At 37.7% G+C, this 18180-nt stretch overlaps 2 protein-coding genes across 11 annotated transcripts in view; both read left to right on the forward strand.

The window, feature by feature from the left end:
* Nucleotides 1-253: 253 nt before the first annotated feature.
* On the forward strand, nt 254-5327 carry RB195_003881 (uncharacterized protein; the record flags this gene model as incomplete). Its single annotated transcript, XM_064201728.1, has 9 exons — nt 254-268; nt 375-515; nt 572-739; nt 804-966; nt 1014-1134; nt 2357-2462; nt 4233-4328; nt 5084-5170; nt 5232-5327. The coding sequence occupies 9 exons, from the start codon at nt 254-256 to the stop codon at nt 5325-5327; spliced, it is 993 nt and encodes a 330-aa protein (XP_064057609.1).
* Nucleotides 5328-13353: 8026 nt separating this feature from the next.
* The window catches only part of RB195_003882 (uncharacterized protein), a gene marked incomplete at both ends in the record, with an annotated part of 77762 nt that continues 72935 nt past the window's right edge, over nt 13354-18180 (forward strand). For 9 of the 10 annotated variants that reach the window (XM_064201730.1, XM_064201731.1, XM_064201734.1 and 6 more), the window contains 3 exons: nt 13354-13417; nt 13997-14051; nt 15861-15968. In XM_064201730.1, the coding sequence (XP_064057610.1) occupies nt 13354-13417; nt 13997-14051; nt 15861-15968 (227 nt within the window). Of the gene's footprint in view, nt 13418-13996; nt 14052-15860; nt 15969-18180 lie in introns of those variants that run through there. The other variant, XM_064201729.1, reaches the window with a different exon arrangement.

Raw genomic sequence — 18180 nt, forward strand, 5'->3', positions numbered from 1 at the left:
ATCTTTGTAGTGCGTAACCAGTCAGCAAAGCCTTACATTTAATCATTAGTATTATTTTTATTATTATTTATCAATACTTGTAGGATTGGTCTGGAAAATTTGTTCGTATCTTTTATCCATGACGTTTGATGCATCCTTCCCTCTTGTCATCTATTCTCCTGTCTTTTCTGATACAAAAATAGAAATACAGCTTTCAGTTTTTTTTTTCCTGGATTCTTCTTCATTCCAGCCACAACGTACAAAAAGAGGAACAATGATGCAAAATTGGGTAGGTGCACTCTTGTTTGTTTACCTTTTTTTTGTTGCAAAAAGTGCTTTTTTGTAAAGTTGCTTTGGAAATAAAGTGGGAAATCTAAGCTCCTCAAAAAATTCAGATATATACACTGATCTTCCGTGAGTCCAACCATACAGGCCCATTGCGGCTGATTAATGCCAATGATTTTCTGGGCAAACTTCCATTGTTTTGGGATGCTCGGTCTTCAGAGGCCCTTCTTAACGTCGTCGTTTCAATTTTAGTGGGTCCAGTTTGGATTTAAAATAAATAGATCAATGCTTCGGCATTTGATTTCAGGTGATCGCATTTATTTCCTATCAAGTGTTGTCACTTATTTTTATTTCGAATAAAAATGATGACAAAGATATGTTCCCCGCAAATCATGCAAGAGAACGAAAAGATAAAGGATGTGGTGATGATTCCAGTATTGCTGATTTGCATAAACACATGTTCAAGGAAAAAGAGGTCTTGTACTCTTTTCTTTTTTATTTGTTGCTGTTTTTTTTATAATTCAAAGGTTTATTCTCAGGTTCTCTACCATATTCCTTATATGCATGAGAGGGAAATGTTGCGAGCTTCACAGCACTTCTATGAACAAATGAAAATGCGACGAAGTGTGCGAAGCTTCAGTTCGAAACGTGTTCCGTTGAAAATAGTTCAGAATCTCATTAAAACTGCAGGCAAGGGTCCAAGTAAGTCCACTGAAAACTGAAAAAAAATTGAAATTTTGCACTTTCAGGTTGTTCTCCGAGCGCCGGAAATGCTCAACCGTGGAAGTTTTGCGTTGTAGTTAGTGACGTAAGAAAAGCAGAAATTCGAGCCTTGATAGAGGCTGACGAAAAAGAAAATCACATTCGTCGGTGAGTACTCTCATTACTCTAAAACTTCTACTGCTGAAGTTAGTTTAGAAATAGAAAATAGAAACAGAAACAAAAAAAAAAAGAAAAAAAAAGAAAGAAAAGAAACAAGGAAGTTGAAAGAAATGCATACAGTGAATCAGAGATAAAACTAAACGAGATTTCGTTCCCGTCTGACTTCATTCCGGGCTCAAAAAATGATGGATGAAGTGAGAATATTTGCTGGAATGCTACAGGATAAATTTTTTTATCCATGTGTAGGATAAGGAATAAAATGCACAGTAGTGCGAAAATTCGACCTTCCTTGAATTTTCGCATAGAGATTGCAACTTGTCGATAATCAAACTGAAGCAGGAGCCAAGATTGTTGGCAAACTTTATTACGGCTAACGTTTCGGCGTTGTCTCCTTCGTCAGAGCTTGGAAAGTCAGATCATTTGTAACATATCCTCTCAAACGCCTCTTCCGGAACAAGTCAGCATCCCCTAAAGTCATATTGACTTCGGTTTTGTTTTTTTTATGGCAGAATTCAGCGGATTTAAGGCAATTATTGATTATCCTTCACTGTGAACTTCTACCTTTATTCTTTTTGTTGTTACCAGTACCTGTTTAGAGTTGATGAAGCAACACTTAAGGTACATGAAACATCCAAAACCGGAACTAAAGGGTCAAAAGAGTCCAAATCGTTGTGTTCACCTAGGTAGCCGCGTTGCCGTAATATTAGCGGACCTTCGGAGGTTTTGCTTGGCTCTTGGTTCACTTTGGCTGTCGACAAAGTGCGCAGCGTTGATCTTTCCCTTTGGGATGCGACTGATCGTTAGACTTCAATTCAGAATCGTTTGAGGTTTATGAACATGTGCACAACCTTACAATCACACAATGCAGCCAGAACCTTTACCAGCTGTGCTACACTATGATGTGAGAAATTCCCCCTATGCTGATCTGAGAGAAAAGTCTCAAAATTCGTAGAATGAGCATGAGGGATCTTTTTGCGAACTGGACACTCCTGAGGTGAACTTTTCGATAGCAGTAATTTCGTGTGGATCGAGGAGAGTCTTTACTGCCCTCTAAAATGAGTGAGATGGAAATTACATGTGTGAATAGCAATTAAAAATGAGGAACTACGAACGTATTCCGAATATTGGCTGCACATGACCTCTTAAAAAATTAGATATGCGGTTACATGCCATCACTTTGGTCCACAAATCAGTTTAATTCTATTTACAGACATGGTGAAGGTTCCGAATGGGTTATGGGTGTATCGCAATTGGAACAGACATGGACGAGGCCGTATCTCACAGACGCACCGCTGCTACTGATCGTATGCCATGAGGTATCCATCGTTATCCGATTACATTTGACCCCTTCATCATGAGAACTGCAGTGTGTCATCAAAGACTGAGTATCAGAAAATTCTCAAAGTTGAGGTCCCTGCACGACTAGGAAGTGGTATGATGTAGTTTAAAAGTATGAATGCGATCAAGCTCTATTTTCTCTAGAAATCCAGAAAGTCTACAGAAGAGCTATGTGTTTTCACCTCTGCAGCGATGCAAATTTCGAAATGAAATGCATTGGATTCCGTAGTCGTAGAGCGTCCAAGATCCAATGAACATAACTCATATACAAGCAGAAGAAACCAACCCATTGGCACAATCGCGATAGCGTTACGAGCTGCCTGCAATCTATCAACCGTAACATGTCGCGTCGTTAGGGGTATGAAAACATTCGAAGCTAATATTTAACTCGTTCCTCTGGATCGAGGGATTTGTTAAAGAGTGGGATTAGCTCTCATACTCGTGAACCACGGCTCTTTCACTATCTACTCGTGGAAGCATACCAACACCGGAAATTTTGCAGATTGCTAATTTCTTGTCTAACATTACGGCACAAAAAACAAATCAGTTATCGAATACAAATCAGGTACTGGAATATTTTTCTGGAGAGGACTTAATGTTATTCCTTTACTTTTTTAAATTCTGTTCTCTAGGTACTTAAACACTGCCTTCTGTTAGAAACCGTTTCATATTAGGGTTACAAGAAAGTCTTACAAGTTCTGTAGTATTTCTTCTTTATTTTTTTTTTCAAAGGATAACGTGTCTGGAGTTAATCGATGAGATGTGCCACCACGTTCACTTCAATTCAGAATCGTTTGAGGTTTACGAAGGTGTAACTGCTCTATACAGTGACTTACGGAGGCTAGCCGATATGCCAAATCAGTGTTTTTATCCTCCCTGCCAAGTATGGACCGAATTATCAACGCCGGAGGGATGAAAGGCTTGGTGAGCAGCAGGGCGGATTCGAACCTCCGATCAATCGTGCAGACAGCAGAACCTCTTACCGACTGCATTATAAATGCCATATCGGCTAGCCCCCGCACGTCATTGTACACGTTCGTAACCTCAAACAATTTTGAATTGAAGTGAACGCGTTGTAGGGTCGGGTGCTGCCCCACTAATCTCATCGAATTTGTTGAAACATTTCTTACCCGAGAAAACCTTAAGCGGCCAGAATAAGTGATTCTCAGAGGTGGTTATGTCAGGGGAATAAGGAAGGAACCAATGTCCCAGCCTAGCTTTCTCTGTGGATCCTACAAGTAGCAGAGGAGGTCTTCTTGTGATGCATGTCCGAATTTGCTTTCGTGGAGAAGTCCTTATCTTCTCGAGTGACCCACTTGGCTCGAGCTCGATGTGAATTGCAATCGTAGAGCAGCCAATTCTCATTTCCCTACAGCAACCAGGCCTTCCGGCAACTCTTTTCGATGCAGGCCGAGAAGGAGAGATTGACCGGGGCTTGTCTTCAAGGATCGTGTCTCCTCTTGCGAAGCGAGCGAATCAGTGATGGACAGTCTTGATGGTAGTGGTGCTCTCGTTGCCCTGAATCGAAGCTGATCCTGTGAAATTTACATCGTGCTTGAAGTTAAGTTAGGGTACCCGGCTACGTAAGTATACCTTTTAATGAAAAACTTTTGGATTCTTATCAGAAGATATATAATAGGTATCGGTTAAGAATCGAAAGTTCTCGACTTAACAAAACTCTGGCAAGACCTTCTCATCAACCTAATATGTGTATTAAGTTTTAACGAAAATACTAATTTCGTCTCCAGATATTCACAACTGTTGAAAACAAAGAAATTCGGCTCTTTCAATACAACGAGTTGAGCACAGCTATTTCTGTGGGAATGCTCCTATCAGCAATCCAGGTGAGATCTTTGTAAGACAATAACTTGAAGCTGTAGATAACACTTGTGATGTCTGGGAGATTCATGTCTTGTTTGCGCAATTGAAAGAACCACACAGGGGTGAGCCCTGTATTTCAAGGGATTTTCGATCTAGATACAAACTCGGACGAACCCCTAGAGAATGCTCAGAACCACAAATAAACAATATAGAAATAAATAATAAACGAGACTGCAGAAATTTTTCTGAAGCTGAAGTTGTCGTATAGTCACCATAATCATACCGTCTCTGAAATAAGTCCTCCTTTTGTCCCATCCTGGGTGGGTGTGGCGCAGTCGATTAAAGGTTCGCCGTAACCACAAGGTCGATGGTTTGAAACCGTCTTAATGCCGATCAGGCGGGTTGATAAATTGGTGCTAGGCTTGTATGGGAGGATAAAAAAAAACACTAACTTGATCATCGGCTAACCCCCGAAGGTCATTGTATAGGCTAACACGCGTTCCAGAACCTCAACGATTACGAACTAGAGAATTTCTGTAATTTTTTCTCTTTTTCTAAGCTAGGCTTTGAAGGATGAAAGGATAAATTGTTTATTGTTTATTGTTTGGCGAAAAATTCATCACTGGAGTGTTTTTATAAAAACTAACAGAAATGAAAAATGAGGACTAAGAAAAAACGGATTTTTGGGTGTTTCACGATGCTATGCGCACATAAAAGTTTCAAAATGTAACGTGAGTTTGAAAATTCATTATCTCAATCAATTATTTTTTCATTCTAGTACGTCGGTCTCAGCACTGTTGTCACGTCTCCATTAAATGCTGGACCACAAATTTCCCGGCTCCTTCGACGTCCGCAAAACGAATGTGTTGGTATATCCAGCAGGTTCTCCTTGGTCGTTCGCACATCCACAGTCCTTGTTCATTTAGGTGATGTTGTTACTTCCATTGGGATACGCTGCAGCAGATGCACTTGTGCCAGATTTTAAGAGGAAACCCGTTGAAAGCATCACGCATTTGTATTGAAAAATTTTCCGGTCACGTAACGTAGGACAAAGATCTCATTATTATCACATTCAAAATGATCTGTTGCTTTACTGCTGTATTCTTGCCTCTGCCGATTAAATATTTGCCTATTGTGATCAAGCGGAGAGAGGGATTACTATTTAACTGAATCGGATAGTTCATCGTTCAGTCAGGTTGGTGTATTCGCGTTTCAGCTTCAGAGAAATGGAAAGGATTGAAGGAGTATCTGCTAAAAAACCATTAGAAAGCTCTTCCCATGTGTCACACAAAATAAACAAAAACGAGCCAGAAATCAAGGAATATTGTCGATGAAGGACTCCTGAAAAGGAACACAGCTCTCTGGAAATTTACCACTAGCAAAGGAATGGATGTATGTTGCAATAGATACGAAATTAAAAAATAATATAAAATATGAGTGTGATAAATATAATAGATGTAAAATAAAAAAGAAACACTATGTAAAACTAGAGTATAATATATTTGTAATAAATTTACAATAGTTCTCAGAGAGAAAAATACCACAAGAGTTGCTTAGGACGTATTTATTTATTTATTTATTTCCTAGGATGCTTTTGATCTTAAGAAAAGTGATGGCAATGTACTTAGCTAGACTTACTTTGTCGTGTTCTTCTGCCGTGAAGATAAAAACTGCAAGCAGACGAGTGGTGACTACTCTTGTTCCTAGATTTCAAGTCTTAGAACCGGTCGCCATCAAGAAGAGCCTGAAAATAAACGTTAAATATTTCTGAAACGTTACCTTAGAGATAAAAAGGGGGCAGAGGTCAGTTGAGGCACATTTTTAATAGGAAAGAAAGCTTTAAGCATGCATACTCGCAGTAAGATCGTGCCCATTACAGTTGGAGGAGGGTAAGGTTCTGGAAATAATCGCCACCACAAAACGCAACGCTTTTTCGATTCATTTCGAAGCGTTTATAACAAGGATGTGTTTCTGATAATTTGCGTGAAAAGGAATAGAGTTTGTCACAGTGGTTCAGTAGTTGCAAGATTTTTCTCTACAATTTTCTGACGTCGCCATCAAAATGATATTAGTCAATTCATTGTTAAGCTTTGCATTTTACAAAGCTGATGACGAGTCGGTAAGTTTTTTATTCCCAAACTTGGGTAATTAAACCTCGTACAGATCATACCAGAACATTCACAAGGACGCAAAGAAAACAATTCTGATAAACGTAGTTTTAACTGATTTCCTTGAGCTGTAGCCAAGATTGGTATCGATCTTTATTAAACAGCGGCTAACGTTTCGGCGATATCGCCTTCGTCAGAGCCTGGAGAAGTTGAGTTTGCTTACCGTTTGGGTGCTTTCTGTGGGGTGATGAGGCGCTTGAGGGGATAGGTCACTAATGGGTTTGAGTTTTCCAGGCTCTAAACGTTAGCCGCTGTTTAATAAAGATCGATACCAATCTTGGTTACAGCTCAAGGAAATCAGTTAAAACTACGTTTCAACATGCCGAGATTCAAAGACAGTCGAACATGGGCAATTCTGATAAAGAAGGATCCAAGTACAGAAAAAAAAATTGGCCACAAACAAATAATAATCTGATGACGTGACAACTCATCTCAGTATATATCCCATCATTACATAAATATTGTGGTTCTTCAACGACACTGAAGGACTTGGTCAAGAATAAGTGAATTCTAGAAGAAGAATATTCAAAATCCACGGGAGAGACGGAATATGATTGTAGAAGGTAATGGAGACTATGTTTCAGAACAAGAATGATGTTTCTCTGTTTTATTTTTGAAAGAAAAAGAAGTAGTGGAATAATGCATTGTTTATGGAATTAGCCACCATTTAAAGGCATCGCCCCACGAATCTGAGCGCTGGTTTCAGGTGGTGGGTCATGCTTATACGGAGTCGTAGATTATGGAGAGAAGGGTGATTCCGTCTATTTCTTCCTAAAGAAACAAGCAAAAAAACAAAAAGCAAAAAACGGCCGGAAGATACGACGTCGAACGTTCCGGCGCACTATTTTTTTTACAACGAGAACACGATTGGAGCGCGCCAGCCTTGTGTACGTGCCGCAACTTCTGGGCGGTTTTTTACGGCAATTAGGAAGAAATGGACGGAATCATTCTCCTCCCCATAATATAACCCATCTGAAATCCGCACCACCCCAGATTCGTGGGGTGATGCCTTTAAGAGCACATGACGGGATTTTCTTAGGGATGAGCGAATACAGATTGGATTCAAGACATGGATCCCATAATTCCTGCATTCCATCAGTGGGATCTTTACATGACATTCAAATCCACGAATGTACGATCATGAGATCGCGAAATATCCGTGGTATAGAAGGCACCGATCACAATAATACGCATGAAAAATGTGTAATATTTTTTAATACAACAATAATAACATAATTAATATGTTATGTGCGGTATTATATAAAATTTAGCAATAAAGGAAAAAAAGGAAAAAAAACACACGAACGAAGAGAAAATCCACAACCTGTGAGTTGCAAAATCCCCGTTTCCCGCACCGTCAATACCATGCAATCTAAGTGTCTCTGGATCCAAACACACAATGAGTGATCTAGATCACATCGGTTTGTACACACCCAGCCATACATACATACGTATACACATGCATATATCGCGGATACACAGAACGACAGAAAGACATATGTATGTATGCACCTACACACATACGTAACTCCATACATACAAACTCCAGAAATTAAGAAATTCCGTACAATCTTTTACATCTTTAAACGATGATTGGATTCGATCAATACCTCTATTTTCTCATCGCTAACTTTGAATACCCCCTCCGATACTCGAACAACAAGTTTTTGCTGGCTATTTTTGACATCGGTGAATTTTTATGGATTCTACGCCACAAACAAAACACTTTACTCTTTATGTGTTGTCTTTATAAAAATCCTTTATATGCTTACACGACCTTTCTTCTCATGTAAGAGTAATACAATTAAATGCAATAAAATGCACTTTTTCGTTAAAACAGTGTTTAAATTTCCGTTTTTTTTTTGTTTTATTTTTTGGTTTTTTAGGTAAGTGAGCTTGAACTGTTGATTGTTTAGCTGAGAAAAGATTTTATACTTGGAATTAAATAACTGTATTTTTTTTACCACCTTTTAACATGTGTTAGGAAAATCCCACTTTTTCCTCCAACACTCATTTTGTTTGTATTGATGTTAAAGAGATCACCCTACGAATCTGAGGTGGTACGGATTTCAGATGGAGTATTCGCATACGGGGTAGTAGATTATGGAGAGGGGGTAATTCCGTCCATTTCTTCCTAATTGCCGTAAAAAACAGCCCGGAAGATACGGTTTCGAACGTTCCGGCGTGCTATTTTCTACAACGAGTTCGACTTTCGCGCTCCAGCCTTGTGCGGCGCCGCATTTTCCGGGAATTTTTTACGGGAATTAGGAAGAAATGGACGGAATCACCCCCCCCCCCTCCATAATCTACTATACCGCATATGAATACTCCACCTCAAATCCGTACCACCTCAGATTCATGGGGTGATGCCTTTAAATCAAATTATTCTCACCCCAACAGTCAGTGAGATTCTACCCGTTGTGATAAAATCATTCTCTGTTGACTTACTTGATCTAATCGACGGGCTGGTATTATCGCCTGACGCGAATGCTCGCATTTTCGCCAAGGTGTGTCATCTCTGGACACTCAGCTCTGGCGAACCTTCTCGATCTACAGCGAAAAGCTCAATCTCAACTCTGGATCTACAGGAACTCGGCCATTCTGTTCCATCTCCTACGAAATTTGACATTTCACATGAGTTCAATATAAACATCGAACTCGACCCTCTCCAGCATTTCAGCGAGACGAAACGGAGAGTTCTTACCTGCCCAAAAACTTTATATTCTATATTTTTACTATATTAATACATTTGCACTTCATATTAAAATTTTATATCAATTTGTATTTTATATTTATCTTACTTTACACTATGTTCTTTTATTTATTCTTATACTCTTCCTTTTCTTTATATTTTATACTGTTTATTCTAATACTGTATTCTTTATTACATTCTGTATTCTTGTTTTATGTATTATAATATTAAATATATATAATATATTACTACTCATTATATTATTGTTTATATCTCTCTATTTTATATTTTTCTTATATTTACATTTCTTTATATTCTTACGGGCTTTGGCGGATGTTTCTTGCATGATTTGGGGATTTTCCGCCTATTGTAGTTCTGTGGAAAAAATACAATAGCTCGTACGTATCCAGAACGTATAATTACATGCCTGATTGCGTTTAGTATGTACCAGTATATAAGGCCAAGCCCAGGGCGAACAAGTAGCAGCCCCTTACACTCGGATCCCGTCGCATTATTTCTGCTAGGATCTGTCCTCGAAACTCACACATCGTAGAGCTTTTCATCAACTCTATAACTATGACTATCTCTATATTTTTTAAATTAAATTTATCTCTGTATTTTTTCACCAACTATCTAACTACGAATATATATTTTTTCTATCGACATATCTGAACAAAATCTATTCCAGAAATATATGGCAAATATTCATATGCAAGACATTTCTTTATCACAACTTGAAATAGCGTACGGTCGTTCGATGAACGATGATGATTCCACACGCGAATCACTATTTGTCGTTCTTCACTCAAAACGCTCCAGATGTCGGCTTGTCGTTTCGTACAAAAAAAAAAAAAAAAACAAAATGCGCACCGCCTTACAACTAGCCGTCATTTTCATCACGTTCTCTTGACTTATGTCCACAGCTTGTTCGTGACTCTACGATCCCCAAGGACTACGTCTAGACTCGTTCATTTCTGTATTTGTTTACTTGAAGTTAGTCTTTGAGGGATTTCCTAGAAGTGAGGGATTTCTCCTGTTTTAGGTGTCACTTTACACCTTTGTCAGCATTTACACCAATGCAAATTTCGAGAAATTTATTTATGTTAGGAGCGACAAAAAATGCAGCAATTTTCTAGGAAAACTTGAAAATCCGGTACATCCGTTTTCTTTACCAGAACCTTTACGGAATACTCGGTAAAAATAAAAGCAGGAGTCAGCACCAGGAAGCCATTGGAGTGACATCGATTGAAACTTATGGAGGGTCAGGCTCAAAAAATCTTAAAAATCTTAAATCATGCGTCACGCTTAATCCATGTTTCGCTTTCAAGTTCTATGTGGGCAAATTTATTTTAGGCCTCTTATACACTGTATGAGGTTCTGCCTTTGAGAAAGTTAACCTATCCATTCGAGTCCTAGAAGGAAGCGAGAAAGATGTGTGGTTTCTCCAAAAATTCCAAAGGAAAGGAGAGTTTCGGTACTTAAAAACGAGGTAAAGCTATGGGTTGGAACCCCTCCATTCCCAGCTTTACGATGAAAAGCTGTTGTGTGATATTTAACTATTAACGACATGAGGTTAGTCACCATCTGGATGTGGTTTAAACACCACTGCCTCGCTGCCTTCGAAACGTCAAGTCAGCATGGATTTGTTCTTGTTCCTTCATTTCACTCCCACCTTTCCTCAACTAGTTCTCAACTCCCTTTTGTTTTCCCTTTTTGTTTTGTTTTCATCTTCTTGAAAGGCATTATATTTATTTATATTTATTTTTGTCATATTTTTCATATTATTATATTTATATATTTATAGCTATATTATTATATTATTATATATTTATTATTCATGTTTTGTCGTTTATTTTGTCATTCGTGGATGTAGAAAATGATAAGCACGAATAAAAGCCGTGCATTTGAGTTTCTTAAAAATGTCAAGTAATTTGAAAGGAATGAGTTGCGGTTTGAGGAGAAAATGATGATCACTTCCTCTATTCATCAGTGTGAAAATTAAAGGAAATCAAGGAAAGAAAATATATTGGCAAAATCCAAAGTTATGGGATTAATGAAGGTGTTTTCCGTGTTTCTCTTCATCTTCTCGCTCTTTTATCAAAAATACCACATAGTTGTTGTTTCATTTTTTCTTCCAGTTAGTGCTTCCTATCTATAAGGGTCCTCATACATGTATCTCACCGCCTTTTTGATCAATATAACTGAGTTTTTCCCTGTCGTTTTCCGGATAATGATGACAGTAGTAAGAAAAAAGGTTTACATCATTGTCACCCGAACGAAAATCTTAATTTTTTTTCGTGAAAGGAAGGGTTTATTTTTATTGTTTTGATTACTTTTTACATTAAAGGATTTAGTTTTTTGAGAAAGAAGGGTACACATCGTTGCTACGTAAACGAAAACCCTCTTTTTTTTGTGAACCTTGTCCGTTTTCAATATTTTACCACTTATCGTGCTTGCGATCGGATCGCAATCTCACCGAGCTGTTAGCCGAGCCGACAGCGCAGAGAAGTATCGCGTGGGGGGCTCAGCTCGAGAGCGTTTATGTCCCACAACAATAGAAGAACGTTCTTACGACGTCAAAATAACGTTCATCGACAGACACTTGGTCATTTGCAGTGTCTTAAAAACAAAACGATTGCACGTTCAGTTAGCCAGATAGCTGAACAATCCTACTGAACGTAAAAAAAAGCATTAAGGATTCTGCCGAGGAGTAAAAATAAACTAATGAAGTTGAGCCAAACGTTTTGAGCTGTCCACAGCCTACTAGGAGAAAAAAAATCGTTAAAGCAAGGTTTAAAATAGCAGAGAAAATTAACTAAATAAATAACTCGAAACCAACTATATTTAAATATGAATGTATTAACGAAATTCCACCTTTACATGTATTAAAATACTTTAGAAATGTGAAAGATCAGGGTGTTTATCTATCTATTTATCTCCGCATCATCTTTTTAAGCGGTTTCTTATCGAGTTGTGCTCTTAATTCCACAGAAAGATATGTTAATTATGAATTGCGAAAATATCCTGAAATTCTAGAATAAACGGTCACCATTGACTGTATTTATGTTTGTTTTAGGGTCCTAAAGTATTTAAAGTAATTTTCAATAGGGATCTTTTATGTACCAATTCAGTGGATAGGGGTCCTATTCCTTAGTGGTATGAGTCTTAGGTATGGTGTATGTTGCTTAGTTTAGTGTGGAACAACTTCACCACATCAGTAAATTTCTAAAAATATGCCTTTCAGTTGATTGGTGATCATCCAGAATTAGTTTTTCTTTATTCTGCACAACCAGAAACGTACCAAAATAAAACTACTTTTTTACATCTGGTACGGGTATTTTTTTGATGGGAGACTTTTTCTTCGAAGTTGAATACTCTTTTTAATTGTTAGTTCCTGAAAATATCCTAAACGCTTTATTGCTAAGTGAATTTAAGTGAATTTATTTTCTTCTTTATCCAGTAGCTAGATATAAAACATTCTAAAAGCATAGGTTTATCCTCTGCTTCTGGTCATCGCCCTATCCACTTTCAAGAAAAAAAACTTTCTTTTTTCCGAAGAACTATTTGCCTAAAAGTTTAATTTAACTCGTCTAAGTGACTCCTTCTTACCTGCTTTATGATAGTTCAACCAATGGCTGCAGTCGAAGATGAGATCCTGAAGGTGCGTAGGATGTGATATGAGTTCCTGCAAAAACCCGTAATTTATTAGGTTGAGAAGAAGTCTCCATCAGCTGTTGGCCATGTGAGCATCGCCGAATATTTAGAATAATTTTTGAGATATTTCTGTTCGTTGCGATTTTTTGTTAACTTTTCATTTGTATGGAACCAAGTCAACATTTTCGAAATTCAGCAGTGATATAATCAAATTTCACGAATCCTAAACTTTTAAAATATTTTCTCAGAAAAACAACAAAGGATTTGGGGGGGGGGGGGGTCAAAGGTCTAGGATTTATAGGAACTATAAAGAATTATGTTATGTTATGAGAAAGGAAAACAAAATTGACAACTCCATGATAAAATTCTGGGAGCGATCCCCTTAACATCGAAAGGAACCTAATTCAGTTTTACTTGGTTTTGTGGTTAAATGGCGCTTCACCTTTTTGTTCTTTTGGAGGCACTTCATAGTTTTTTTTCTAATGAAGCCGTTACCAATCACCCAAGCATGACAACTGACGGGAGGTCTTCGTGATGGGAGCTCAAATTCAATTCCGAATAAATTTCCTGACAGATACGGTAGATAGGATCCGCCTCGGTTGGATACCTCCAAACTGCACTGACGTGATGGCGATTCTCTGTGTAACAGATTAGAATCGAGTCCTCCGAGGTGCTCATCAGCCGATTGTTTAACTTCCGCAAGTTCATTTGCCCGTGTGATCGGCTGGCGGTTGAATCCAGCTACCGATCGCTTGCTCTATCGACAAGATCACCATTGTCAACAAACCAATTAGTGCCAGATCATGGGGGAAATCTCGTGGATACGCTTGAGGGTTTCGCTAACGCTGTCGTTCACTTGTGGAAAGTAGATATGACTTTATTGTCAGTTGTTTACTGCAGTTTACCGAGGCGGTGTTGGTGGATTGCAGAGAGCTGCAGCTTCTCGTATAGAGTCAACAGACAGGCACACACCACATACATACACACACAGGCATACACCACCACATCTCAAGCACCGCAGCAGTGCTCTGAGCGCCCGCCTGGAGCGTAGTGTCCTCTCGATTGTTACGTTGGCGATTCGCTGCCGCTCGCTCGATCGAGTTCGATCATCACATGTGCGAGTAATTTTAGCCGTTCGTAGCTGACGGAACTCTCTGTCGTCATTCCCTCGGATGAGATACGGACGTTTTTATCTGGTCTCATCACACCACATCATCCGCGTTCATCATTAGGTACGCTGGAGGTTTTCTTTTGCTTTCCTATCCTCGTTACTGCTATGACATAACGTCTGGCGAGTCATTAATTTCACGTTCCTCGCGCAGAAATGAGTCACAGTTTCGCGTACGGAATAAATGCATGTTTTACAGCTACGCTTCTACCTCTGTTCAGTTCCTACTTTTTAAAAGAAGCTGTTCGGACAATAATAAGTTGCTTTTTTCGCTTATTTTCAATCTATTAAAGAAGTAGAGGTTTCAGGATGATTTAGCGCTCAACTCGGTTGCTTTCTTTTATGAAATTTGATGTTCGAAGTGTATGATAGTCGGATGAGTGACAGTTGTTCTCGCAGTTAACCTCACTTGTGTAGTTTGATGGAAGTTGTCCGTTTCAAATGCTTTTTCCGTTGATTTTTCCCTATTTGTGCTTCCAGCTCTGGTATAACTCCAAATCCGATAAATCCTCAAAGAGAATACGAATGTTTCTCTCGAAGTTTTCATTATTAAATTATGAAAAGAAACCTTTAATGAAAAGTGATGGTAGTCGTCTAGTATATTGAGTAAGAACTCGATCGCGTTAGGAAATAGACATAAATTGATTCCCTGTCTGATCGAATCCTGATTGTCCAGCTGTCATCCATCGTAAAGAAATGTCCGTGAGTTCAGTGAAATGCTTTGTTTGCCAATTTTTCTTTCTCGCTCTTCTCGTTCCGCCAACTTTCTTCTGATACATCCATAGATTTTGAGAGGAATTCTTCTCTCTTCCGAAAAATAAAGTTCTGTCCATAATCAATCATAGTCAGAACGGTTAATCATTCACTCAATAATTTCTTTCAAAACCAATTCGCCACCGTTCTTCGCGTTCAAATCCACACCTACCACTTATTTCTAATCCACTTATTTCTTTTCTTGATAATCAATGCTACCATTGAATCCATAGAAATGTCCTTATTTAAATGTCATTAGCAATTCCGAGCCGTCTTCAATTTACATTTTAAACATTTCTTTCTCTTCTTCATCTTAACCTCCCCATTGTTTGGTATTTGTATGATTTTTTTTTATGAAAGGAAATAAATTTTCATGAAATTTCTATAAGATCCACTGATGGCAGATTAGCATTGCGCTCATGTTGTAGGTCAATGGTTTTTCTTTTGAGGGAGGGTTCCTCGAATTTTTTCTGATTCCTCTTTATTTTCTAGCGATTTTCTTCTACTTTTCTATATCCTTATATCTTTAATAGAGAACTTCAGTTTAATGGTGGAGAGAGGGCTCCGTTTAAAATTAAGGATTGATTTTTTTGTTAGTGGAAAATTGCTTGCCTCTTCCAGCACTTTGGGTTTTCTTCCACTCACTAGTTTCCCTACGACCAAAACATCACCCCAATAAGATATGAGAACTAGTTATTTTTTTCAACCGTTATTCCTGGGATACCACTTTAAAATAGACTTATACGAATTACTACCCAATTTTTTTCTTCGAGATAAAATTTATAAATATTTAAGACCCGCTATGCCTGTGGCGTCATCCAGAACATGTATAATGCATATCCCATCAGAGTTTAATTATTGATGTTAGTTTTACTTAAATTCTATTCGGCCTGTAGATGTGTTAGATTCATTCCCAGTTCCTGATCGTCCTCACTGACGATATTACGGAAGTATTGTGCCAGTAAATGTTCTAATGTTCTATTGCTGGAAATTCTGGCAGCTATAAAGCAGCTGTTAAGTCGTATCGATATCGGTGATGTTTTGACTGCAGCACCAACCAACTGACTGAGTGATGTGCTTGTGTTTAAGGCGAATGTTCATAGTTTTGATTCTTTTCCAGAATGACTACACGACGCCGATATGGCACTTATGGAAGAGCCGTCACATTGCCGGCGCCCGTACTTAGTCCTACCGGTGACTGGCCACGGCCGACGGAATTACCATGGAGGTCATTTTTGACGAGGATTTTACAACTTGCTAACTAATAAATTCTAATTACTAATTTACAGTTATTTTATTTACTGCATTTTTTTGCATGGGCTTCAAAAGCAATATTGTACACAGTGTTGTTTGTTTACTAATAATCTTCAAGCATGCATCAAATCTAGTCTGACTGTACTCAGATGTAACTAAGCGCTAGGATTGATGTTAAACTCAACGTTTTATCCGAAATTTCCCTTCACATCACACTAAAATTTTAAAGTTGGTTCAAGAGGCTTTTTGAGTAGATTCAAAAAGTGAACGTCTATTTAGTAACCGCTTTAAAATAATGATGGTGTTTTTGTGCTTTTATGTTTTTTTTAAATGGTGATTTGACTTAAAAACTAAACCAGGTCCACAATTTTCTCTTTCTTTTTGGCTTTTTTAAATAAATTAACCCAACTCTTCCCTCTGTAAAGTACCGTTTCTTGTTCTAACGGATCGTTTTGTCTTAATTAGTTCCCCAAAATATTTTTTATTCGATAAAGAACGAGTGGTTGCCCCAGTTGAATTGTAACTAGGATCACCATAGGCAATAAAACTAGTTTATTTCTTCATTTTTTTTCCATAATGAGTATAATTTCCTTTAGAATCAGTTTATTTGGAGTTGCACGCCTCATTTGTACTCAAAGCTGAACCGAAGTCGTCGTCACCATCGATTAACCAAAATAATATAATCTTAATTAAAATCTATAGTCTAAATAACCTGAATGAAAATAAAAAATGACCAATTCGATCGATATTTCTTCGATGATGCTTTTTTTCGTGAGCATTACACAGAATGAGATCTTATTTCACTTTATAGACGGCTGGTAAGTACACCAATAGCTCGTATCCAATATTTTTCTGGGTATTTAGTGCCTTAGTACATCGTAAGCATTAAAAGACTCTGCAAATCCGATATTTTCCAGAACGTAAACTGATTTCCTCTCTTTGTCCTTGAACGTGTCGGCAGCGGAAAGTAAACGGTGCTTTTTTTTTCGTGTCAGCTCTTTTTGCAGCGATGACATGCCAATTTCCTTCATCGCGCTAATGTTCAACTCATGAAACGCTTATGACGCGCAAAACGCTTACTTTGCTTAGGTTAAGGTCATATTAAGGGTTTTGCCTGAAAAATTTCCAGTGCTTTGCTATCCTAGAAATGCTTGATTGTTAAATGTTGAAGGCTGAAGTTTCTTAAGTTGTCTTCAGACATTTAGGAGAGTTTAGAATGAATGGAGGGATTGAAAAGCACTAGACTGACGTTAACGTCTTATTAAGGTCTAAATCCATCCAACGCTAAGATTTTCAATTCCAAAAATGAATTTTTTTTTTTACTTTATTGTGTAATTTACACTATTAGATCTTATTTATTAATCACATTCCTATTTTCTATTTCTTTACTTAGTCGTTCTCCGCTGTCATGTAGAAACGTCCATTGAAAAATTAATGAAGTTTTGGGATTTTCGGGGGCAAACTATGAAATGAATTTCAAAATATGAAATGAATGGAATTTCCATAGGAAAATTAATGTGGTTTTGGAATTTTTGAGGGCAATTTATGAAATGATACGCAGAAGAATCTGCTCCTACCTCAGCTTTGATTTGCTGGCATGATTACCAATTTTTGAGTGGATAAACAAATAACAAAGCTCCTCCTTAATGAGGTCCTGAAATCCACTCGAAGCCGACTAATCTTGAACCATGATGGCTGAGATTAAAATTTAAGAACGTTCACTCTCAATCCCTTTACAGATATGTTGAGAATTCAATTTGCAAGCTAATTTTACTTTACTTTAAAGAAATTTTAGAATGAAATTCTTTCATACCTGCACATAATTGATAGGAACATATTTTTTTTAAGATATATTGAATGAAGTCAAGCCTCAAATCCCATAAAACAAGCAATTTTCGGGAGATAATCGCACTCAGAACATTATTGCGAATCAATTAATGAGTGTTATAACCAGTTTTATATTCACACGTCCACGCAATTCACAATTTCAGAATTAAAAAAAAACAATCTTCACCGTTGTATTTTCTTACGATAAAATATGAAAACTTTCTTGTGGTATGTAATGGAAGGTTGCTTGATTTTTTTACTTTACTTCTATTTTTTTACTTGTGGTATTTAGTACTAATTTGGAGCTACCGTGTATTTTTTCGTTTTTGCCAAGGGATTGGACTGAAATAGTTGAAGCT

The sequence above is a fragment of the Necator americanus genome, chromosome IV (assembly GCF_031761385.1).
Source record: "Necator americanus strain Aroian chromosome IV, whole genome shotgun sequence".
NCBI lineage: Eukaryota > Metazoa > Nematoda > Chromadorea > Rhabditida > Ancylostomatidae > Necator > Necator americanus.